Consider the following 27,091-nt stretch of genomic DNA (forward strand, 5'->3'; position numbering starts at 1 on the left):
ACACGCACAAAATTTGAACAAAATCGAGCTAGTGGTTATTTTGCTAGGCCTGGTACAAAAATCGGCGGAATAATAAATAATAATAATAATAATAATAATAATAATAATAATAATAAATTAAAGCTGCAAGCAGCAATGGCGGGCTCCAAGTAACACTGTGCCCAAACGTCCATGTTCGAATCCTCAAAGGGTTTCCTTGAACCAAATCCATCAAATGTAGGCACCACTTGCAGGGTATCGTCGCAAGGAAATTGGTGTGTGCCAGGGTGTCCAGGTCAGTTCTCAAACCATTACCGACCTCGAACATGTTCGAATCCATAAGAGGTTGGCTTGTGCCAACTCTCTCAAAAGATAGTCACCCGAAATCGCCGCTACGAAATTGGCGTGTTCCAGGGGTGTCCCAAATATTAATCAAATATTACCACCAAGCAGTGTTACTTTTTGCATACAACCAATAACAATAAATGAGATGCATATGGCACACTAACTTCATGTAAACTTGCAATAGTTTCTGTGGAGAACCTTACAAGATATGATCTTTAAAGCAAAATTTCGTTGAAAAAAATGATCGAAATCAAAATTCAATACGGCCGTAACTAAAAGAGATATCCAAAATCGGCTATTAACGTTTGATGTGTTATGTATGGAGATAATTATCAGAAAGTTTGAAAGCATTTCATGCAGTGGACTCAAAGTTGTTTGCATTTGATGACAGGTACCCAAAAGACACTGTGGAAACCTTGAATCCAAAATGGCTGCCAAACCACGTAACCAATGACCAAAGTCAAAGAACAAAAAATGTCAAGCAGCTCAAGCAGCAGATACATGCAAGGTTTCAAAGTAATCGGATAAGCGGTTGCGGAGCAATAGGGCGAAACACATCTTCCAAATATTATGTTCTTTTAGTTATCTGCCCTTGGCCTTTGGGCCTACAGCCTTGGGTTTATGGCGGGCACTAGTACCTCACGGTCTACATACACACACTAAATTTGAACGAAATCGAGCCAGTGGATATTTTTCTAGCTCTGGTACAAAAATCGGCGGAATAATAATAATATTAAATCCAACGCTACAAGGGGACTCTAGAGCCTTTCGGCTTGGTGACTCTTTAACAGGCTGTAACTTCTTTGTCAGTTGGGCTCCAGTCAAACGGATTAGCGTTCTGCGTTCGTCCGGGCCCCGGGTTCCTGTCGCATTGCTGAGATAAAGTGCTAAACCTGTTTCCCACCTCGTTCATAAATTCGAATCCTCAAAGGGTTTACCTGTACCAACACCGTCAAATGTAAAGAACCTCTTATGAGACATCACCAATACTAAATCGCCACCGCCACATGTGTCCCAGTGTGTTCTTAACCCATGTTTGACTTCGACCATGTTCGAATCCGCATATGGTGTGTTTGTACCAACGCCATCAAATGTAATGAACCGCTTGTGAGACATCACCACACGTGTCCCAGTGTTTTCTTAAACCATGTTTGACTTCGACAATGTTCGAATCCCCAAATGGTTTGCTTGTACCAACGCCATCAAATGTAAAGAACCTCTTGTGAGACATCACCACTACTAAATTGACCTGGGTGTCCCAGGATGTTTTAACCAATTTCCAACTTCGACCATGTTCGAATCCTCAAATGGTTTGTTAGTACAAACGCCATCAAATGTAATGAACCGCTGGTGAGACATCGCCACATGTGTCCCAGTGTGTTCTTAACCCATGTTTGACTTCGACCATGTTCGAATCCGCATATGGTTTGCTTGTACCAACGCCATCAAATGTAATGAACCGCTTGTGAGACATCACCACACGTGTCCCAGTGTTTTCTTAAACCATGTTTGACTTCGACAATGTTCGAATCCCCAAATGGTTTGCTTGTACCAATGCCATCAAATGTAAAGAACCTCTTGTGAGACATCACCACTACTAAATTGACCTGGGTGTCCCAGGATGTTTTAACCAATTTCCAACTTCGACCATGTTCGAATCCTCAAATGGTTTGTTTGTACCAACGCCATCAAATGTAAGGAACCACTTGCAAGACATCGCCACATGTGTCCCAGTGTCTTCTTAACCCATGTTTGACTTCGACCATGTTCGAATCCGCATATGGTTTGCTTGTACCAACGCCATCAAATGTAGTAAACCGCTTGTGAGACATCACCACACGTGTCCAGGGTGTTCTTAACCCATGTTTGACTTCGACCATGTTCGAATCTGCATATGGTTTGCTTGTACCAACGCCATCAAATGTAATGAACCGCTTGTGAGACATCACCACATGTGTCTCAGTGTTTTTTTAACTCATGTTTGACTTCGACCATGTTCGAATCCGCATATGGTTTGCTTGTACCAACGCCATCAAATGTAATGAACCGCTTGTGAGACATCACCACACGTGTCCCAGTGTGTTCTTAACTCATGTTTGACTTTGACCATGTTCGAATCCGCATATAGTTTGCTTGCACCAACTCCGTCAAAAGATAGTCACCGTTTGCAGGACATTACCAAATTGGCGTGTGCCACAGTTTCCCAGAGTGTACTAAACCAATTTCCGACCTCGACCATATTCTAATCCGCAAATGGTTTGCTTTAAACAACGCCGTCAAAAATAAGGTACCCTAGCAATTGGCAATTGAGAAATGAAGAATCAAGCCAGCGAGTCTGACCACCCAATCGGATTTGTCGCCTCCTGTGACAAGCATAGTTGCCTCTTGAGACAAGCATCGGTTGAGAAAGGCCAATTCTGATCCTGGTCGTCAAGGGTAGTACACACAATATTGAACAAGTCTGTGGAGAACGCTTGGATATCTGCAAAGCCAGTGAATGGGGGTGTATGGTAGATTTATGAGGCGCTTCCTTCAGTATTTGTACTCAAGTCTGATTTTTTTACTTAAATCAAATACTACCACACCAAGCAGTGGTGCTTTCAGTATGCAACCCAGGACAAAATGAGCTACATATAGTCTCAAAACTTCATGCAATCTTTCAATAGTTTCTGTTAAGAACCTTACAAGCTATGATCTTAAAGGTAAAATTTCGGTGAAAAAAATGATAAAATTCAAAATCCAATATGGCCGCAACTACAAAAGATATCCAAAAACGGCTATGCTGATTTGTTGTGTTCTGTATGGAGACAATTCTCAGAAAGTTTGAAAGCTTTTCATGCAGTGGATTCAGAGGAGATAGTATTTGAAGACAGGTACCCCAAACACCCTTTGAAAACCTTGAATCCAATATGGTTGCCGAACCACGTGTCCAATGACCAAAGTCAAAGAACAAAAAATGTCAAGCAGCTCAAGCATCATATACATGCAAGGTTTCAAAGTAAACGGACAAACGGTTGTGGAGCAACAGGGCAAAGTATATCGTCAAAAAATACTTGTTTTTCAGTTATCTGCCCTTGGCCTTTGGGCCTATGGGCTTGGCTTTTTGGCGGGCACTAGTACCCAACGGTCTACAAACACGCACAAAATGTGAACAAAATCGAGCTAGCGGTTATTTTGCTAGGGCAGGTACAAAAATCGGCGGAATAATAAATAATAATAATAATAATAATAATAATAAATAATAATAATAATAATAATAATAATAAATCGAACGATTACAATAGGGCTCTACAGCCTTTCGGCTTGGAGCCCTAATAATAATAATAAATCGAACGATTACAATAGGGCTCTACAGCCTTTCGGCTTGGAGCCCTAATAAATCGAACGATTACAATAGGGCTCTACAGCCTTTCGGCTTGGAGCCCTAATAATAATAATAAATCGAACGATTACATTAGGGCTCTACAGCCTTTCGGCTTGGAGCCCTAAATATTAATACCACCCAACGAAACACAGCATGGAGTTAAATTACCCGATTTAGTTCCCTATAAAGAGTTGTGCATCCATCTTGATCAGATCAGTACAACGGAAAATATTCAACATGCAATCTAGGATATTTAAGCGATGTCGCCGTTAGTGGACTCAATAAAAACACTTTGTACAATCTTACTATTGAACTATTGAATATCGTCATTACCCAACCATATGTGATGATGGGTAAGGGACATCAATTAACTAAGATAATAAATAGTGGGATCCTACTCACGGCTTATATCCCCTCAAAATGAAAAAGTGTTTCAGTCTCTCCCCTACCAGAAAACCCAGGTCATATGTTATTGAGTCGTCCGGCAGTAAAAAATGTCAGTTTATATTTGGTTACTGAATTCAATAATATGAAACAGAACTTGAGTGCAATACATAATCCTTCTACGCTTATTATTGAAGTCTTGTTTGGAGATGTACCCGTAGATGCCTTCGAAATATTACCAGGTCTATCAATTAAATGGCTCAAGCAACACGAGCGTCGACGTTATAGCATAATTTATGTAGGAGCCCATTGCAACCCTTGAGGGGATCCAAGTTAATAAAAGTAATAGCATTTCTCTTACTAAGATATTTATGCCATATAACATACATTTAATAAGGCTCATGTATATACTCTCAAAACATTGAAGCAAGACCAATTAAAGCCTATTATATGATATAATAATATATATTATGAATTTGTATCGATGAAAAGATGGATACTGTTGATAGATTTCGATTACATCAAATAAGCGACATAAAACATCGAATAGAGAAGGAGAGGGAGTTGAGACTTGGATTGTATAAAAAGTATCGCAGAGCCGTGAATGCTCTCGATGGAGTTGACACCGCGTTTGTAACAGCTAGCATGGGACTTGGTGTAGCCAGTGTTGGTTTATCATCAACTATAATCGCGGCGCCTATCGGACTTGGTATGGAAATAGCCGCCGGAGTCTCTGAACTGGCAGGAATAGCGATAAAATGTATTTCTCAGAAGTCCCAAAAGAAAGCATTAAAACATGATAATATTCGGATGCGCGCCGAAGCAAAGTTGAACAGCATTGAGGGACATATTTCAACAGCAATGGCTGATTGTAAGATATCCGAGGAGGAGTTTCGTTTAGTTTTGGCAGAACTCACTAAATACAACGTAATGAAGCAAGACATTCGATCCAATTCTCGTAAGACCAGTGGTATTAGCGAAGACGAGATAAAAAAGTTCATAGAACAGGGGAGACAACAAGTGCGCCAATTATTCCGTGCCAAAACCAAAGAACTGGTTGGAGATTAAAAATAGATTGCTTCCTGTCGTTGGATCACATTTAAACGAATGCTTACATAAGTATATAATAATGGAGAATTACAAATCAACAAAGGAAGAACTCAAAAAAGCTATCAAAGCATTTATGCTCAAGGACAAAATTATCAAATGGAGAGAATTACCACAAGATATATATTATATTAGTGATGTCAAACCAACCAAATATGGTCATCAATTGTTTCTTTCCAATTACCAAGAAGAATATATAGTCTGGTCTCCTAGTAAAATGAACGAAGAACTAAAAATGTTGAATATCACTATGTTAAAAATAATGGTATACGTATGAGTAAAAATAATAGAAAATATTTTCATTACAACTTAGTTTAATGTCATGATGATTGTTGAATCGCATCATCGTTTACACATAGAAAATTCCATCTGTAGTATCGGTATAGGTATATAAATCTGGCTCCAGTGGAAGTGGTGCAGAACCATTATTACCTATACCACTTTCTCATCTCATTATGTAAGCTATCTGAAAGACCAACGGCGGCTTAACATACATTCCTAATAATATGGAAAAACATTTTTATCATTCTCGTTGACTAAAACTATAAATTATACGAACAAGGATGAGAAAGCAAGAACAAAACATAGTAATGGACTTAAATTCGTGGATAGCGTACAGTTTCTGTTATCTTCCCTGGACAATTTAGCTAATGCAAACAATCCCGATGACTTAGCTGTAACAAATGAATATACTGATCAGTTAACATGGCATTTGTTGCTAAGAAAAGGTGTATATCCTTACGAATATATGGATGATTGATCTAGATTAGATGAAACTAAATTACCACCCATTGAATCATTCAATAGTAACTTAACAGAATCTAAAATAACAGATGCCGATTATTAACACGCTCTGACGGTGTGGGATAAATTAGGTTGTAAGAATTTAGGCAATTATCATGATCTGTACTTAAAAACCGATGTACTGTTACTCGCCGATATCTTTGAGATATTTAGAAAGACATGTTTAAAACTATAGGGCTTGGATCCGGCATGGTACTATTCCAGTCCCCGACTATTGTGGGAGGCATTGTTGAAGAAGACCAGTGAAGAACTAAAACAACTCAACAATTACGATATGCACTTGTTTATTGAGAAAGGAATAAGAGGTGGTATATCGATGACAGCGAAAAGGTATTCTAAGGCTAACAATAAATTAGTGGAAGGATATGATCCCTTTAAACCCGTTTCACACATATTATATCTTGACGACAACAATTTGTACAGATGGGCTATGAGTCAACCTTTACCCACGGGTGGTTTTGAGTGGTTTTGAGTGGGTTGATGTGAATGATATCCACAATGTAGATGTGAATAAAGGGTACATACTAGAAGTTGACTTTGAATATCCAAAAGAGTTACACAAAGACCATAACAGTTATCAACTATCTCCAAAAAGATTAATGGTTAACAAAGATTGGATCTCAGAATATCAACACTCCTTGATGGGCAATACTAGGTTAGCTAACGTAGAAAAATTCGTACCAAATTTGATGGATAAGACAAAAAGAATCGTTCACTACAGAAATCTCCAGTTATATCTATCGTTAGGCATGAAACTAAAGAAAATAAATAGAATTCTAAAGTTTGATCAAAGCCCTTGGATGGAGCCCTTTATAAGGGTGAACACAGATTTAAGAAAGATGGCTACCATTTCGAAAAGAATCTATATTAGCTCATGAATAACTCAGTATTTGGTAAAACTATGGAGATTCTAAGAAAACGTGTTGATTAGTCAGATTTAATGAGGAAGAAAGACTCAGAAAACTTATACCCAGTCCGGCTTTTAACAGAAGCAAGATATTTGATAACGAATTAGCTGCACTACATATGCAGAAGAGTAATATAAAATTCAACAGACCGGTGTATGTTGGTATGAGAATTCTTGACTTGTCAAAACACTTAAATGTAAATTATATATTTTTGTTTGTGCAGCTAATAACAGTTATCTCATCCATCCATGCACTCTTATTTCTTATCATTTATAATTATCACAATCCTGTTTCCAGTACCCCTTTTTCCACTTTTAGTAGTTACAACTTATTTACCTACCTACACAGTATTACGCATGCTCATTGGTCTGTTTTTGCTATTTAAAGAATTGATCACATGACCTCTGGCTTGTTCAACTTTGTCCTTTCGCCATTGTTTTTAACTCTCATTATGTCACTTTGAATCCCGGCTCAATCGATCTAATTTCAAGCCATCCATGACACTTACGTATTGATCTCAAAAGCAAAGATGTCGAAGAAATGTTCTTCCATGCCTACAAGCCCGAGAACACATTCTAATTCTCATACATCGATTCCTCCTAACAATGACGTGGAAAGTGGAAGGGTCAATGTTGCCTTGGTTTCCAGAATGCCGACTTCCAACCCGTATTTGACAGCCAAACAACTACAGGCTCCTTTATTGGACATGGGATTTCGCATTCCAGTATCTTGGAGTAGGAGGACGATGATCCAGCTCTATACAGAAAATCAGAGTGCGACACGAGAGAGGTCACGACCCAGATCCAGGCAGCCAATGAGTACTGTGACGTCATCGGACAGTTTACCTCTCGCTTCAACATCAGCTCAGTCCCCTGCCCAGGTTTCTTTACACCCAAGGAACGTCAGTCCTGATGACTTAGCATCGGAATTTCCAGCTGATAATGTTGCTATCAGAATTGTTGATCTGCACGACTCCACACTCAGTGACGGCAATTCATTCATGCGCACTGAGCAGCTTCTGCCATCTTCTTCTTCCGTTGATCTGCTTGGCATCCGGCAAGAGTTACAGGAATTAAAAGATCTTGTTTACACTGTCGTCAAGGATAAGCAATGTGATGCCACACGTCAAGACAACACCATGCAGCCTGCAACAGTTCGACAGCCAGTGTCATCTAACTCTTTGCCGCATATTGACACTGTCGCACCAGCCATCGTGAAACGCATATAAGCAGGTAAATACGTGAACTTATCACTTCTACTTCCTAACCTAACATCAGGGGAATACCCAACTGCCAAATTCAACGGACAGACATTCCAACTGAAGGATGATCACAGGTTTAACAAGTCACTCACTCTGCCCAAATTCCTAGATGCGTTTAGCATATATAAACAGATCTTTTGTTCAGGTAATCAAGAGAGGTCAGACGACTTAGACAATCATCAAAGAAATGTGGTGTACTTAGCAAAACACTATGGTGGTACTGCATTTTATGATTACCATAAAATGCTTGCTTCAAGAATTGCTGCATACGCTGAAATTGGAACACCAGTTCGTTGGGGTGAGAAAGATCCTGATTTATGGAGTCTGTGTACGTCTGGTCTTAGAGCCAGAGCTTGTGCTGTATGCCACAGTGTGACGCATGCCACAGACATGTGCCCAAGTGTAGCAAGTAGTCCCACCAACACAAATTAGCGCCATCACCAATACAGCCAGCAGGACTTCCAACAGAAATTCTCCTCTTCATCAACTGACGCCAGGGGTCGACAAAGAATCAGAATCCAAGGGAAAGAAATGTTTGGAATTCATTATCATAATAACATAAATAGACACATTTTTCAGTCCATTTGTAAAATAACTCAATATTTAGGCAGCTAATAAATTACCTAAGTGAAAATTTTACACATTTTGACTATAAAATACACACACGATAAAATAAGCAATGCTCAGGTAAAATATTTACTTTGTGTTGCAAGTCAAAATAGTGTAAACAAATTTCACACAATACCAAGCAAGTGACTTATCAAAACCTTGTCATCATAACTGATGCTACCCACAAAGATCCCTACATTTCCTTATTATCTCGAAAACTGTATTTCATTTTGTTGATCAATGTGACCATACGTCCTCATACTATCAATAAAAGGGACAACGTTAACTGTGCTTATGAATGGCGCAGCACAGGTTGCGAACTAGTCTAGATTTCTGCGATATCATCCAGGTACTCACGGGGTAAAAACAAAGGCAACAACCAGTCCCGGGTAATTGCTGTAGATCAGTGCCCCTTTAAGTTTAAAAATATAAACAGATCATTGTGTAGCATAACTGTTGAATGCAAGTGACTAAAACTTAACATATAAGCTACCCAAATATATGTAATTTTCGGATTGAACTGAAAGAATCTTGTCGCTAATACTTGTGTAACAAAAGTCAATTTCATATTTATGTATCATGACTGTTAATTTACTGAAACTGTATTTGTGCTGTAAATATATACACCACAATACAATCTGACCACAAATGCATCGAATGTATCACATGCAAACATGACCATGTGCTATGGTATCTATAGCGCAACCCTAAATAAGCTCCAACCACTGTGATTTGAGGCAGACGCTCAAACACGACCAATTCTATTTTTTTATGACAAAACTACTGAAACTTTATTGACTTATATCCAGATATGGAGCCATTTGTGATATCCAAGGTTTGTCATTCAAGTTCATATATGAAGTTTGACGGTCTTTGCTGATCTAGTATATGTACAGTTTTCAAAAATCTTGACGTTGCCAGTCACTGTTTCACACTGAAACACTGCCACCTTGCGGGGTATTTATAGTCAGGGTTGGGCTTTAGGTCCATCACAAGAAAAAGACCCATCTTGAAGGGTTGAAGGTCCATTAATGCTCTCAGTGCAACTGTTGAACCCATTTGACAGTGGAAGAACACCCCAAATGAAACTCTCTCTAACTGTTTAACGAGTAGGCTTTGCATATATTTTATGTTACATACGGTATGCATAAATGCGCAGCTTGCAAAGTATCAAAACTTTCAGTTGTTTATTTACATTAAAAAGAAAACATCTCAAGTTAAAAAAGTATCGACCAAATTTATCGACCATTGTTGATTTTTGGCACTTCATGTTGAGCGGCATACAATCCAATATTTTCTTTATAATTTTATCATTTTTCATATTCGATCATAATTTTTTGTTTGCTGACGAAAGGAAAACACTCAAGTTCCTTAATTTCTAAAAATTAGCAAATTTCAATGTAACTTAATTATAAACAAAAACAATCTGTATTGTAACATCATCGATTGGATGGAACTTGTACGATCATGGCAACGGCGGTAAACAAACAACTCCCATAAGACTGTTACAATAATTCTGTTACATCCAACTTAATTTTCCTGATTTATTGACATGGATGTATAACTCTTTGTAAAAAAATATCTAGGTTTTATACAGTTTGCAAATGATTTCGTTTGATTAACTTTCGGACACATTGACAAGCCGACAATAGTCAGTGACACGTTTAGGGCGTGGCCTAACTCGCGATTTGTTTGGTTGAACTAAGTCAACAAACACTGCAAATAATGACAAATAAACCCTTCAACAGCAAAATAATACAGTTTATGAAAAATAATCAAAATACTTGCAATTTTAGCTATCATTTCTGAAACCAGAAGCACGTACCACATGACACACATCAAAGCAAAATATGCAAAAGTTGGTAAGCTAACATAATCAAATTCTGAAATAGATTCAAATTCAAAAGAAAATACATACTATTTTTCATCAACTGTTTACTATTAATTGATCTGGATAGCAGTCTTCACTCCTATTTGTTTCATATTTGTTTGTGATTGCGTAACATCAAATTTGTAAGTCTTAATCCAAAACTGTAAAGGATTCCACGCTCGATCATTTGAAAATTATTGTCTGAAAACGACGGCAGCGGGGAGCGATATAACATATTCATATGCCATGATAATAACAACATAATATTGTTATTGGTCTGTCAGTGCAAGAACAATTTAGAATTTTAAAAATTGTTTTTTAAAAGTTTACTCCCCCTCCCCAATCTTCAGAACGGATGAAAGCAAGTACACATGTCGACTGTATGAATGTAGGGCCTATGTGATTTTGTACCCCCCCAAAAATTGTATCCAAAGTACTGGGTGATTTTGTACCCAAGAAAACTAAATTAAATCTGTATTATTTTACTATTTTTTTTCATGTTAATTGCAAACAATGAACTGATTATTATGATAAAACATTTCATCAAGATCATAATATGACTGACCTAAATGTATGTGGTCCTTGAGTGAAGTCAGTCCACATTGGTACAACTCAAATTGATTAAATGTGAGAGGAAAGTAATAAATTCTTGAAGAAGAGGCCAGTAAATTGGTGAACTTTAAGTTAATTGTAGTGTTTTGACAAGAAAGTGATTATAATTTTACTTTTTCATACAAAAAGTAATGTGTAGCTTTGAAACTACATAACTGTTACATAAAATTATGCTGGATACATACCGGTTTGGGTACAAATTCTCAAGAAATTTTACATACAAAAAGCACATTTCAAATGGATTTTGTGGAACGATGGGATAAAAAAAGATTTCTCATCAGTGGAATACCTTTTTACATATTAAAACAAGTATTTGTTTATGTATTCAAACTCAGGTAGATGGCCCATGTTTTGTCCTAAAAGCAGAAAAAAAATCTGAAAAGTATTGACACCTCAGAAATGAGGGCTTTTATAGTAACAATTCTGTCTCACTTGTCAGATGGTTTGACGTTGGTCTATCAAAGAAAACTCCTCATGAAATTTAAAAAAACTAAATTATGACACTGAAAATTTCAAGCACTTAACCTAAAATAATTCAAGGAAAGACAAATGTTTGTTGCAAATACTTTTGTTTTTGGCAATTCTTGTCTCATGATGGGCACTTACATACACACCAACTGAGGAACTTGTGACACACCAGCTGATGAAGTTGGATACTGTGATTGGATACAAGGGAAAAACAGGTTTGCAGCAGTACATGTATGCAAAAATAAACCGCATGAGGTGACATAAAGTCCTGGGGTGTGGCTGACAGGATAAAATACATCTGACAAGGATAATCATGTATACAGGGACATTTCTTTTAACTCCACCCAGAAGGCTGAGACACATATAGAACAAAAGGACCTATACTGACTGGACATTCAGAAACCCATCAAATGATAAAGGATGTCAGATCCAAAGCCGGTGATGATCTGCATTTGTTTTGAATTTTTGTACATCACATTGACTGATAGACGAAAACCTGTTAATCACATTTCACAATGGTTCATGTTCCTTAAAGGGGGACATGCATGAGCGTCACTGTCACACACACAAGAGCATACTGTAACAATCCTGGAAAGTCCTGCCAGATTAATTACACATTATTTCATTGGTGAGAACCCTGAAAAAATACATAAAAAAGGATATTTCCATGTACCTTTCTCCAACAGAACTGCAAAAATTGTCAATGTACGTATATATGTGCCCTAGTCATTTTTCAAAAGATAATGTTCTCTCATAAATATATGGCTAACTCACCAGTTTAAGTGCCACCCTGGTTCTTGTGATTTAACATACAAAAATCTCATGTAACTGATACAAGAAATTAATGTATCGTATTCATATAACAATTATATTTAAGAATTGTTTGGAAAGAAACCACTTCACACACAAGATTAATGTCCATATGAGTTGTGTATGTGTATGTTCATATGGATCTTATCTATTTCTTTATTTTTTATGGAACAATAAATTGAAATAATGATATCAAAGAGTAACTTATTCACATATTTGATAATCAGGTGAAAGAAAATAATTGTTGAATAAACTATCTTTAAACTAAAAATAATAATTGAAGTTTGATCAGTTACACTGTGCTGATGCATTGACCAATATTTAGTGCCGATACACATAATCATTGTGGAAAAAAAGCTATTATTTATGAAAAAATATAACATAATATGTGAACAGCTGTAAATAATTAAACATTAACAAATCTATCATCAAGATGCAATTATGGCGGTTTTTGGAATAAATTTTAAAATGCTCCGTGAACATCATGCTAGAATTGATAAATGTATTATAAAAGGAAAAGTTCTTTAAATCCCACATTTAATTAGAAAATAACACTGAAAATAAGTATGTAGTATTTTATTGATATATACATCACACGTTTGGGTATATCCTATCATATTCGGCATCGCATGAATGCTATTTTGACACACGTTTTGTCACGCCTATTTTCGTGCACATGTGGTGGGTGATCATTGCAGATCGACGATATCTATAGACCAATTGCCTTAAAATCAATTATTATAGTGAAAACAAAATCATCATCATGTACATCACAGATACATGGATCATATCCATTTATATTCAACGTAACATCAAATGTTGATCCTTATATATCAACAAATGTTCAAATAAAAGATACCGAGAAACTTGCATGTGGCATGTTGATTCATCTTCTACCTTTTCCGGGTCATGGGAGCATGCAAGGTCAAACAGATTAAAAAATATGTCAATAATATCGTAAAAATCACTTGTGTTAATTTGTGTTAATTTGTGTGAATTCTGTATGTGACAGACGAAATATTTCAAAATTGACTGTAATTGTTTTGTAACAAAAGCTTATCAACGGACTACCCCTGTCTCTGACATCACATCGGGTGACCTTTGCACTTACTGAAATATTGCTGTCAGAATTGACAATCTTTATTTTTGTTTTTCTCGTCATATTAAACGGAAATTGACAAATGAAACATTCTTCGATTGAGAAGATCATCAACTTTTGCCAAGGCATATATATGAAGGCAATGTAAACTTTAAGTTAAGCCAAGGTCGGGCGAAGCGCGCAATGTTTGATATTAGAACGTCTGCTAGCATCATGACACGGGATTTGTATTTTCGTATATCGTAAATATTCCACCAAAACATTTGCAATTAGGAATGGTGAATATATATGAGTCATTAATTGTTTCCTGCAAATTTTATAATGTGCCACGTTAGATTAACCCGATTATTCGTATTTTTGCAACTGACATGATGACCTAGAAAATTAGTAAAATCTAAATATTTTTTACATTTGTATACTTATCCTGCATTACTCCGTATTGCATTTACTGCTGTCTTTGACAGAGAGAAGAACTGTGTGAGATCCAGCTGCTGAAGAAAGTTGTTTCCATCTGTCCAGGAAGCAGCGCCCCCTCCCACACAGTCAGCACGTGACCCGGAAGACATGACGTCATGTCAAAACACATAACTGCTTTAACATAACATCGGAAACTTCGTGGGGAGGAAGCGGAGCGCAGGGGGGCACTTAGACTTCGTAATGCAGGATAAGTATACAAATGTAAAAAATATTTAGATTTTACTAAATTTTTTAACTTATCCTGCATTACTCCGTATTGCATCTTTATCAGACGGCACGGCCGGTGGGCATACCTTCAGATGTGAGCCAGAAGAAAACCCTCGTCAAGGTCCGATGAAATTGCACCGCATGGACAAGAGATGACCGGAACACCAGCGACCATTCCTGTCGAAGGAAACGAGAGTCGATGCAAAAGAGGGAACCCGAAATAGGTGACAGAAATAGTATGAGGCGGGAAGGCCAAACTAGAACTGACCTAAGAGCAAATGCGGAACGCAGTAGAGCCCTCTAGTCTGGGGTGATAAACACCAGAGAGTTCGACGGGCCCCGCTCAGGGTAACGGAGAATCAGTGGCGTCGGAGGTTGGTGACCTGTTGAGCTACCACCAGGGGACCAAAGCTATGAACGCTGGCGACATCTTCCAAGGCTACATCACGGAGGTAGTGGCTGGCGAAAACGGTGTAGGATCGCCAAAAACAGCCTTCCATGATCGATTTGAGGGAACAGTTACTGTGCAGAGCCATGGTAGAGGCGACCGCCCGAATCTCGTGGGGGTTGTTAGCCTTGGGGGGGTCCAATCCGGCGACTTTATATGCTAGGAGAATGACCGCCCGGAGCCACAGGGAGATAGTATTCCGGCTGACCTCCGACAGCGACGAAGGGGAGACCGGTAGGAAAAGGCGTTTCCTAGACTTACGGCAGTCTTTAGATCGTCGCAGGAAAACCTTCAGGGCCCTACTGGGGCATAATAAAAGCTCCTCCACGTCGTCGGCACCCACAATCGACGAAAGGGGAGGGATGGTGAAGGATCTATCAGGCTGACCTGGGAGTTGATTCTTTGCGATGAAGTCCCAGCACAGCCCAAGATGAACTGCGCCATGAGTCCCGCGTTCGAACCGGACCCGAGAGACGTCGAGGGCATGGAGCTCACTAACCCGGGCGGCCGTAGCCAAGGCCAGTAGAAACACCGTCTTCTTCGTTAAGTCGTAAAAGGAAGACGTGTGGAGTGGTTCGAAGGGAGCCTCCTGAAGAGCCTTTAAGACCACATTCAGATCCCATGCAGGCGGTCTGAACTTGGCTTTCTGGTCGTCGAGACGAAACGAGCGCAGCAACGCCTGAAGTTCGGGAATTTTCGTCATTCTCCGGTCATCCGGGATGGCAAGGACGGAGTTAATGGCGACCAGGTACATGGATATGGTAGTACAGAAGAAACTCAGCCAGGAACTGCGGTGACGCCGTCATCGGATCCTGATGCTTGTCAGAGCAGAAAGCCTGGAACGAGGACCATTTATCATCATATAATCCCCGAGTAGATGGACGATGGGCGAAAGCAATAGCCTTGGCCGCTCTAGTTGAATAGCCCTTGGCTCCTAGGGCTTTTTGCAGATGTGCCAGGCGTGCAGATGAAACCGAGCGGGACTTGGGTGTGGCAACCGACTGTGTGGGTGGAGCAGCAGCTTGGACCACGCCGGCAGTTCTAGAGGGTTGTCTCTGGTGACGTTTCAGAGGTCGACAAACCAACTTCTGGCTGGCCACCAAGGCGCGACCAAAATCAGTGTCAAGTGTCGAGTGGCCTGGATCTTTTGCAGAACCCTGGGAAGGAGAACCGGAGGCGGAAAAGCGTACGCGCAGCTGGCAGTTCTGAGACGTGGCGAACAGATCGATGTTTGGAGTGGCGATCGTTTGACAAAGGACGGTGAAGATCTCTGGGTGGAGTCGCCATTCGGTGGGAGCCACCTTGTCCGGCCTGGACAGAGCGTCTGCCAGAACATTCTTGCAACCTGGAATGTGCTGAAAAAGGAATTGCAGGTCTAAGCGGTCCACCAGGTCGAAGAATCGGAAGGTCTGGTTGAGCAGGGACTGAGAGTGGAGAGTACCCTGATTCCTCAGACACCACACCACGGTGATGTTGTCCGTGGAGATGGTCAACTCGGCTTGACGGAGAATGTTCTGCCAGTGGGAGACGGCCAGGATGAGAGCTTCGAGTTCGAGGTTGTTGCTGTGCCAGTGGAGTCGATCTCCGGACCACAGCCCTGCAACTGTTTGAGTCCCCAAATGAGCCCCCCAACCCTGTTTGGATGCGTCGACGAACAGGTGGAGGGAGGGCTGTAGAGCGGTCAAGGAGACGCCGCCGCAGACGTTCCATTCCACCGTCCACCATCGGAGGAAGGGGTGGAGGTGGACCGGGAGGACGATGAGGGACTCCGGATCCTGCTGCCCGATAAAGGGTGCGAGAAACCGTTGAATTGGACGGAGTTGGAGACGACATCTGGCAGTCAGGTCTTGAGCCGACGTGAGGAGACCCAATAGAACCTGCCATTGGCGGAGAGTTCAAGCCTGTTGGAGGGCGGGGAAGAGATGAGCGAGGATTTTCAACCACCTGTCTCTGGGGACTTGAAGGAGGTCCTGATCCGTGAGAAACAGGCCCCCGATAAACTGCAGACGGAACGATGGGGTCAGCTCTGACTTCGTCTGATTGACGATCCAACCCAACTGATGGAAGAGCCGCAGGGTAAAATCCCTGTGACGCAGTAGCAACGCCGAGTCCCGATTGTTGAGGAGACAATCGTCGATGTAAGGATCGAAGTTGATGTGCCTCAGGTGCAGGTAGGCGGCAACCGGTCGGGTGATCCGTGTGAAAAGCCACGGGGCCGTTGAAATTCCAAATGGTAGGACCGCCCACTGGTAATGGGTACCATTGAAAAAGAACCTGAGGAAGCGCCGGTCGTTGGGGTGGATGGGTACATGAAGATAGGCAATGACTGCATCCAAGCTTGCATCCAAGATGGATCCATAAACGATGACGGAAGGGCATGTCCATAATTAGGAGGCGCAGCACAATTCAAAGGCGCCGAAGTAGACAGAGGCGCCGGATACATCGGAGGTGCCAGAGACATCAGAGGCGCCGGATACATCGAACACATCAGAGGCGCCGGATACATCGGAGGCGCCGGTGGTAGAGGCGCCGGTTGTAGAGGCGCCGGATACGTCGGAGGTGCCGGTGGTAGAGGCGCCGGAGTTGTCGACTTAGATGGTAGAGGTGATAGGGAACCCGAAACGGGCGATGCTGCAGACAATGATGTCGAAGCAGGCGATGGTAAGGGTGGTGTAGGAGACCGTGTACGGTCGTATGTCGTGCCATGGGAGGCAGACTCTACGTTGGATGGCATGTTGGAGTGTCGACGCACACGTTGAGTGAAGCGTTTCCGAGACACTCGTAGGTAGGCGGTGAAGGAGACTGGCGACAGGGGACTACAATATCTGCACCGCTCTGTGAAGGTACACGGGTACAGTCCAGGCAGCAGGGGTGGGGGTCCCGTCCAGAATTATTCCCGCGGCAGCGAGAGCAGCGAGACATACTGGAATTGAAGCAAAAGCATAACGATGTGTAAACACACAACGTTAAACATAATGCAACTCAACATAACTTATTCTTGGTACAAAGTTAATAAGAGCAAACAATTACGCTTCAACAACGCCAAAAACAACCATTAAACTTAATGTAAAACTCCAACCACAGAGCGAATTCAAGACACAAAACACGAAAGTACGTGGACACTACTTGTGAATCGCAAAAGGGCCGGAAAAAATGGCGGGAAACCAAAATGGCGGGAAACAACATTACGCTCGGAAAAACCGTGACGAGAGCCACAGCCCGAGCAAGAAACGTTACCAATTAACAATATAATGAAGGCAAAGGTAACAAACCAAATACAAGAAACAACACAGCAGACTTTTGTTGTAGTAAACGATAGAAAGTCAGGACCAATAAAGCTTTAATAATTCCACTGAGGGATACAGTATACGTCTGATCCATGTGGTTGACAAAGCAGTTATGTGTTTTGACATGACGTCATGTCTTCCGGGTCACGTGCCGACTGTGTGGGAGGGGGCGCTGCTTCCTGGACAGATGCTTCTCTGTCAAAGACAGCAGTAAATGCAATACGGAGTAATGCAGGATAAGTTAAAAAATTTGAATTTTTTTTCTGTTAAACGTTTGGATAATAAATTTACTGAAATGGTTCATAATTAACAACCGCACTGTTAATTGCTAATAAAAAACATCGAAATTTATACTGAGTTAAAATTAAGATATCGGAGATATGAATATTGAAATCAATTTGCACAAATTTAACGATTTAAAAAGGTTCCTTACATGAAATGTAAACACCTTCAATAACGTAATTCAGGCAAGTTCACGAAAATTTACAATTTTTTTGGTTCGCTTTGGTCTTAACCTTGGTATGATTGAAAACATCAGACAATTTTTACATAGTAATGTGTAGTTTTCTATCATGAATAAATGTGCAAAACATTTCTTCAAATGGCCCTTGTTTAATGAAGCACCGACAGTTTGAAATCGTCCATCCTCCAGCGCCTTATGCTAAAACAATTCATCAGGCCAAAGCAATGGGTCTTTTGGCTTTGCCTGACCTAGGGCTAGCCAACACACTGTCAAAGTAGTCGTAATGCTGGCCCACCATCCGTACACAGCTTTGATCTAGTTGAACTTGTTTCACTATTTGCTCATTTATCATAAGGTTTAGGATGGTAAAATATTTCCAGGCTAATCCTTGTCACTTCTTGCCATTGCTCCATAATGTAAGCAGGCAATTCCATGAAACATAGTGGCAGGCTTTTCTTGTGAAGTCTAAGATATACTTGTCCAGCTTTGCATCTACCTTGACTTTTCAGCTTTTCCTTTCGGGTGATACACCAATTATCACAGTGTAAAGGTGTCAAGGTTGAATCAAGATAAAAATTCATAATATCCGAAAGAAACAGAACATACATGTTCGGCCCTAACTACACATATGCAAAAAAAATCAATACATTTTGAAAAGATGGCCTTAAATTAATGGCTGTGGATCAGAACCTCTTTGAACAATTTGGGATTTCATCGTTGGTGGAAACAACCGTGTGAAATTTCACACATTCATACAAACAGCCCACAACAAAATCTCACTTGACTTTTAGTCACATGACCTAAAAATTATAAACAGGCTTTACTGTATATTGCCATCTATAATACAACCCTGCCTATAAGGGTTTACCCCTGTAAAAGCCTTCAAAGTTGAGAATAAATATCACTAGACATGATTTACCGATTAAATTCAATTTCCTGTTCTGCTAGGCATTGTTTTGTTTGCAGAGATTAAGATTAACGTGTGTATTGTCTCGTAAACTAAGCCGGCAGCACTCAACTGTACACATGCTGTTCGGAATCTACCGATGATTCAGTTACAAATTACCCAATAATATAACTTAAACAATTTTGATACAATGAGCAGAAGAATTGTATCTGAAACAATTATTTCATCAGGAATAATATATTCCAATATCATGTAATTTTAGTTGCAGCTTTACTATATTTGAAATAAATAAATAACCATTAGCTTAGCACTTTGGTACAGCTTATTGCTATTGCCGGATATTTCTTTCTATGGAACAATTTGATCAATCACCATCAATAGCGGTAATCTGACTGCGGTTGCTGTGAATAATGATGTGTTGTGCGATCAGTTGAAATGAATGTAAACAGTATTGAATGAATTCTTTATCAAAATTAATAAAATAGATTACAAACATAAGTCCAGATATACAATGAACACGTTTTATAACTAGACAGTGTAGTCACATGATTAATTTGCGTACTTCAGTACAGATTTGTTGACATGGTATTTCCAGTGTTGAGTGCTAACAACAATGTCTTTGTGTTGGGGAAAAATACCATCAAAACTCTTCAACCCTGAGTACAAGGCGACTGCCCTTAAAAGCCCCCTAATTCTAGGTATGAAAAACTTGCCTTATCCTCAGCGATGTACTGTAATTGATATTTCCATTCATGCTGCCATGGCAGCCTTATTCTAAAATCAAATCGTAATTCTGTAGGCAATTTTAAACACAACATTGCTAGGATCCTTCATGCAAAGTTTCAGCTTCATAAGCCTTTTGGCTTCACAGGATATGTCATAAAGTGGACTGCCAAATGGACAGACAACATGACATAACACAAGCTCAGGTGAGATGAATGACATTTGGAAATTGGCTAAGATGGATGCCATTTGTAAAATCAAGTACACATTTTGTGCACCATTTTTGGAGACATATATATATATATTTAGCATGATAGATCATATTGAATAATGACAAATGACAAGACATATAACAGATGTCTTTTGTGGCTACAGCTGTTGCAAAAATGTTAACTATTGTTGATAATAAATCTATCTAATATATGCTGGAACTCCTAGGGAAGTAGAAGGGTGTTCTCACCTTGGCAGCATTTTCATTTTGACCAAACTGAGCCGTGAGGATGCCAAGGTTTAGATGTGCCACTGTAAGAATAAATATAGTTCATTTAACATTCTGTACATCTGGCAGAACTAGCTAAACATCTTGTGTGAAAGATCGCACAACATGATTTTCTTAACATTATCAAAGTTATTCATGGTATGTCAGTGGTTGTAACAGCTAAAACTTGCCACAGCACTGTAGCTCAACAGGAAAAAATACACACAAAAGCACTGTCGGAAATGCTTTTTGCCCGTTAAAACAAGATAGAAGAATGTTTCACAGACTGTTGCTATTGAAATATCAAGTAACTACCGATCTACTTAACAGTAGTTTGAAGAATTTCAGTCACAAGGAGTCCTATCGGCAATTTTACAGGAGAAAAAAAATGAACGAAAACAGCAAGCTCAGATTTATTTAAGTCCAATGAGGGAAGTCTGAAAATCGACTATAGAAATATGTGCACGCGACTTCACTAATTATTGCTTTCCAAGTGATAGGATAGTCAATACACTGACCATGGCATTATGACCGAGCACTTTTCAGGTAAAAATATTTCATCCTGTCTATGAGGTCAGGGCTTTCAGATTATTTACCTTGGTGAAACCTCGGTGACTAAGAATCTTTCCACTGATGAAAAGCACCCTTGTTACCATCAGGTTAAGGTAATCGTGTCATTTTTTTGCATGCCGGAACCGGTGGTCTTGGGCTTATTGATGGATGTGAGCTAGTTTTCTATGTGAAAATAAAACTGATTGTCATCAGGAAATGAATGGTGATGTGTTCATAGACTGGTTGTAGCATCAGCTACTGCACAATCTGAACAACTCCAATGTAACTATCACGGATAACGCCACTTATAAAGTCAGGGAACCAGATACTGTCACACCAACCATGAGTAGTCTAAAGGCGACCTTATCTGACAGGATGTCGTTCAGACAATAGGCAGTATATTGCTTGCTCAGTTTCCATAAAAATGTTCATTCCACAGTACTTTTATCGGTGCATGATAAAATGTGGCAAAATTTGCTGTTTTCTTGTATCCAACAAGATCGTGGATAGCATTAAGCAGTGTCTACTTTCTAAACTAGTTTAAATATCTGTAATTAATTTGACATTCTCAGACAGGTAATTTCTCAGCGTAATTTGATAGTCAAACACTCCACAGCAAATTCTTGCACAATATTTACTTTCAGAGTTTATAAAAATGTACATCATAAAAATAACTTAGCATCCAGGGGGTTAAATCATCAAAGAACATTTCAGAGAAATAAATACACAAACATCATGAAACATCATAAATATCACTGGCACCATAGAATCTTAGCATTTGTCAATAACTATTGTTTGATAATTCTCGTGAATACTCAACTTCTTTTACATCATTGCTGCATGCAAAAATGTACGAGAGGGAAACTGGGTTCTGGCTTCAGTATAATCCCTGTATAGTTGACAGTAACGTTGTATTATCCTTGTGTTTCCATCACATAACTGTTTCAAATCCCTAAGACTGTTATGTCTTGAGCCATTTCCAGAGGCCTTGAAAATCATGTAGTGGAGTAATCAGTCATTATGTGATAACTTCTTTAGAACTACCATTATGTTGCTGATATCCCTATTTATGATTATCCCTATAGATATTCTTGGATATCATAACTTTGATATATTTTATGTCATTTCCTGTCTTTTCTGTCGGCTTCTGATGTCACTTCTGGTTGAAATGATGTCATTTCCTGTTTATGACATCACTTCCGATACCTAAGACACCAATAATGACGTCACTTTTGGTCCCAAAAGAATTCATTTCATTTCTTATGACCTCATTTCTGGTCCCTTTGACGTCAATTATGACCTCTCTTTCGGTTATGACGTTCCGGTCTCATTTCTCTTCTGATTGTGATGTCACTTTCGGTCATAAAGATGACTCAGCTGTTATGATACATGGTTTCTCTAGGTATCTATCCTCATGGAAGAAAGGTGTACTCACCTGCTGAAGTTGTAGGTGAAAATTCCTCGTCCCCACCCCAAATGTTTTCCATAGAAGGGAGGAAAAACTATTGGTTAATAATCGCAAGTAAATCTTTTAAGATCGGGCTGAATATCACCCAAGTAAAAGGATGTGAGTTCTGCAATTCCCACTGGCAGCTTGAAATCACTTGAAATCACTTGTTCTGAGGAAACTGCATGAAGTCCATGAGGCAAGACTTGTGGCTAGACCTCTGATTTCATGGGCGAAACACAATCCAAGGAGAGGAGAAGAGTCCTGGGCCTGACGATAACTTGAGGCTGTGGTGGCCTTAAGCCAACCCGCTACTGTAGCCTTAGTAATGTCTTTGTCGGAATGAGTCTTGCCACAGATGAATAATCTTTTCCGACATCAGCAATGAGGATCTGTTGCTGCTAGATAGCACTGAGAGCTCTTATGGGGCACAAAAGATGGCCGGGATGATCCACCGAAGGTGCTAGTGCAGGAATGGTGTAATGTCAGTGACCCAAGGGGCAAAGAGCAACAGCTTGGTTCTTTGCTACGAATTCCGTGAGAGAACCTAAGGTGATGAAGACCATTTAGGGGTATGAGTGAGATTTGAGTAGTCCAGTGCAAGTAGTGAGTGAGTACGGTTTTATGCTGCTTTTAGCAATATTCCAGTAATATCAAGGCTGGGGACACCAGAAATGGGCTTCACACATTGTACCCATGTCGGGAATCGAACCCGGGTCCTCGGCATGACAAGCGAACGCTTTAACCACTAGGCTACCCGACCCTCCCTCCAGTGCAAGTAGCTTAGTGAGTGAGTTAAGAATTAACTTCACATCGGCAATATTTCAGCCATATAGTGACGATCAAGTAGCTTAGAGAACCTAGCATGGATAATAGGAAGGCTGTTTTTCTTTGATTTTTTTAGAAATGTAGCGGAAGCAAGATGTTCAAAGGGTTTAGTTAGTAGAGCAGATAAAACCACTGACAGGCTCCATTTCGGGAATGTACGAGGGACACTAACATCCTCCAAAAGGAGTGAACGCATAAGTCTGTTTAAGATAAGATGATTGCCGATCGAAAGGCTCTTGTGTTGGAGAACTGAATGAAGAGCGGATCGATATCCCCCGATTTGTCCCATGACTAAACTTGTTATCTCGACAAAGATGTAGGAGGAAGTCGGCAACTATAGTGATAGTAATGGCAACATTTCCTAATCCAGATTGTCGTCGCCATTGGATAAACTTATCCAATCTATTATCATAAAGGAGAGAGGAAGACGATCTCAGTGATTTAGCCACCACTGTAGAGAGAGATTCAGAGAATCCGGAGGCCTGCATTCTTTGCATGATAGCCTCCAGGCGTTGAGATATAGGTTCAGGGGATTCTCGTAGGAAAGGTCCGATCAAGGCTGACGCAAAAGATCTCTGCGGAACAATATTAGGAGAGGATCTTCAAATTAATAGGGCAAGGAGTCTGGGAAACCAAGGTCTTTTGGTCCAGATCGGGGCCATTAGAAAGATGATACAATGTGTTAAACCTATCACCTTGTCTATGAGAGACCATGGAGGAAATGCATATGCATATAGGTTGACCCATTCCATGGACAGAGCGTCAATCTGCAGATCCGGTACCAGGCTGCTGTAGACTGGGAACTGATGGTTTAGACAAGTCACAATCAGATCCAGGTGAGTGTCCCATGACGATGTCTGGATGAAGAGTCCATTCTGTGGAAACGATCCTCCCGTGTCTGGACTGGCTGTCCGTGAAGATGTTCAACTTCCCTGGAATACGTCTTGCTTCCATCCGGCAGTTGTATGAGTCGGCCAAGTAGAATAAAAGCGAGGTCTCCATCATCAGAGAACTGGGCTTGGTTCCTCCTGTTTTTGTACACTGTAAATTTTGAAATTAATGCGAGCATGAATTAAATGCAAAAAATGAGAGTGGTCTTTGCTCGCATTATTAAACATCGCATTTATGTCAACAATAAGACATTTTGGATAGCAGAAATACCAACTTAGACATATCCTGAAAAGAAACAACTGTGTATTCCACATCACTTGTAACAAGCATATTAACAATTTTATTCAAACACTAATTACATCCTGTGAATTGTCACTGCTTGGGTCAAGACAAGGTGAGGTGAGGTGAAATGGTGTTTAACGTCGCGTCCAAGATTATTGCACTTATATAGCGACGTGCATGTATGTGTGTGTGTTTGTGTGGCTGCTTGTACTAGTCCGGACTGATGCCGATTTATAGTGCTAGCTCACTGAGATACCATGCCGCAGTTTAACATGAGTACCCCACTCAGACACAGTATACTGACTCCGAGCCGACCAGTCCTTGTTTTAGCCCCTTAATGCCGAGCGCCAGACAGTGTAACAACAAGTACCATCTTTTAACGTCTTTTGGTATGACGCGGTCGGGGATCGAACCCCGGACCTTCCGCTCTCCGGGCGGACGCTCTACCACTAGGCCACGGAGGCGGTCTGGGTCAAGACAAAAGTTCTACTCACTTATGTCATCACTGATCACACCTGCAAGTCCAGACAGACGCCACCCACGCAACACGGTGCTTTTGTTCTTTGCGACTACGTCAAAGGCCGACACAAGGCAGAACGCATGTATTGTTTTAGCGAAAGTACTCAACTCAGCTCTAATAAGCAGTGCTATTTGGTGTGTGATTGGATTTATGTAAGGTTCGATTAAGGTTAGGATTCAGAGGACGTTTTCTTTAGACATAAATCCACTGATGCTTGAGGGGAGGGGGGTGTCACATTCATATTGAGTTGCATAGTCTGTGGCGAAAAGAACTAAGGAGATCTTAGCCCTCATCTCCCTGCAGTTGATGTAGAGATCCTTCTCTGTCTCCATCCATGAGACCTGTGTCCGGAGATCTGACAGATGGGCTCCCCAACCCGAGTCTGAAGCCTCTGTAACCAGACAATGCTTTGGCGGGTAAAAAGTGAGAGGGATGCCCATCATGAGATGCTGTTGATGCGTCCACCACAGGAGGTGGTCTTTGAAGGTGATTGGTTATGTAACCAGGGTGTCTAACGATAGGTTTCGATGACCGTTTATCCAGGCCTGTAGAGGCAGTACATGTAGCCTTCCTCTGTAGGTCAGGTCCTGGAGAGATATAAACCTTCTGATGATGGACATCTACCATCTGATCGTATGAGTCAGTAAAGTCAGAGCATTGTAGATCAGGAGGGTCAGAAAAGTCCAGTTTTGAGGCAGAAAATCATCCAGGTATCCATGAAGGCGGACAAAATGGAGATTGGCACAGCTGATCATGGGTGCTGTTATTCTGGTGAACAGCCATGGCACAATCAAGATTCAGAATGACCTGGAACTCGTGGCAAGACCATTCATTGTGAACCTGAGGCAGTTCTGAGATAAAGGATGAATCAGCACATGGAGATAGGTGTCTTGAAGGTCTATACTATCTTTCTGACACAGTGTAGATCTTATCTTCCAGACAGATTCCATCTGGAATTTTGGAGGAGGTATGACAAAATCCTTGTTCAAGATCTTGAGGTCGATGATCATTCTCATTTTGGTGGAATTCTTCTTCCATATCATGAACCCTGGTGAATAAACGCCCTTGCTGGTGTCCTTGTGTGCGTATGGCTCATTTCTCCAATAATGTGTTGATGGCAAGATTGGCTGCCCTTAATTTCTTGCCTTCCAGAACAGGTCAGGTCCGTAAAAGTAATTTGTCACCATGAAAGACAACATCTAGGATCCAGTGATCGTTGGTGATCAATTTCCAGTTGGTGGACGTCTGCCAACTGGACCCAGGGTTGGCGAAATGATGAAGGGGGGTAATCGTAGATTGTAGTCCACAGAAATCAAACAATAGTTATCATTGTGAATAATTCTAAGAATACCACCTTTATCACATCAGTGCCATAAATTCCTGTTTATGCTGAGAACCACAATATAAATTTTTATAAATTTTCAACAGACGTCCACTACACTGCCAACATATCCATAGTTGTGAGGGAAACCCTATCCCTTGCCAGAGGCGCCACTGCGCATGCGCAAGGCGGGAATCTAGTCACTTCTTTCAACCCATACTCTCATCAACTAGATGCAGATATTTTGGGAGGTGGGAGGGATTAATTCCTGATGTGATAGAGGTGGTATTCTTAGAATTATTCACAATGATAACTATTGTTTGATAATTCTTGTGAATACCTCACCTCTATCACATCAGTGCCAGTATACACCAGAGGGACCGGCGGGTTCTGGTATCTAGCATCCCATAGATATTTGGCTAGTGAAGTGGTAAAACCAAGGATTATATGCCAAAAGGGGTCTTAAACGGATGTGTCTAATAGTCTACTTACAAGACTTAGACGTATAGAATTTTCAAGGCGTCATGTGAAGGGTATATGTTTATTCCCTTGTGATACTTAGACTTTTTAGTGACGTCGTTTCCTGTGATGATGTCATCTGTGACGTCACTTCCGGTGATGATGTCATCTGTGACGTCAC

The 27,091-nt window shown here is 40.5% G+C and overlaps 1 protein-coding gene and 1 pseudogene across 2 annotated transcripts in view; both read right to left on the minus strand.

The window, feature by feature from the left end:
- LOC139475942 (protein O-mannosyl-transferase TMTC2-like) overlaps positions 1-27,091 on the minus strand; it is a 555,954-nt gene that overhangs the window by 327,131 nt on the left and 201,732 nt on the right. For both annotated transcript variants that reach the window (XR_011654036.1, XM_071259155.1), the window contains exon 6: positions 20,593-20,654. Coding sequence is in view for 1 of the 2 variants with exons in the window: in XM_071259155.1 (XP_071115256.1) it covers positions 20,593-20,654 (62 nt within the window). In the remaining variant the exon portion in view is untranslated. The remainder of the gene's footprint in view (positions 1-20,592; positions 20,655-27,091) is intronic.
- On the minus strand, positions 14,744-16,039 carry LOC139475944 (uncharacterized; annotated as a pseudogene).

The sequence above is a fragment of the Haliotis cracherodii genome, unplaced genomic scaffold (assembly GCF_022045235.1).
Source record: "Haliotis cracherodii isolate W230 unplaced genomic scaffold, xgHalCrac1.p SCAF_3, whole genome shotgun sequence".
Lineage (NCBI taxonomy): Eukaryota > Metazoa > Mollusca > Gastropoda > Lepetellida > Haliotidae > Haliotis > Haliotis cracherodii.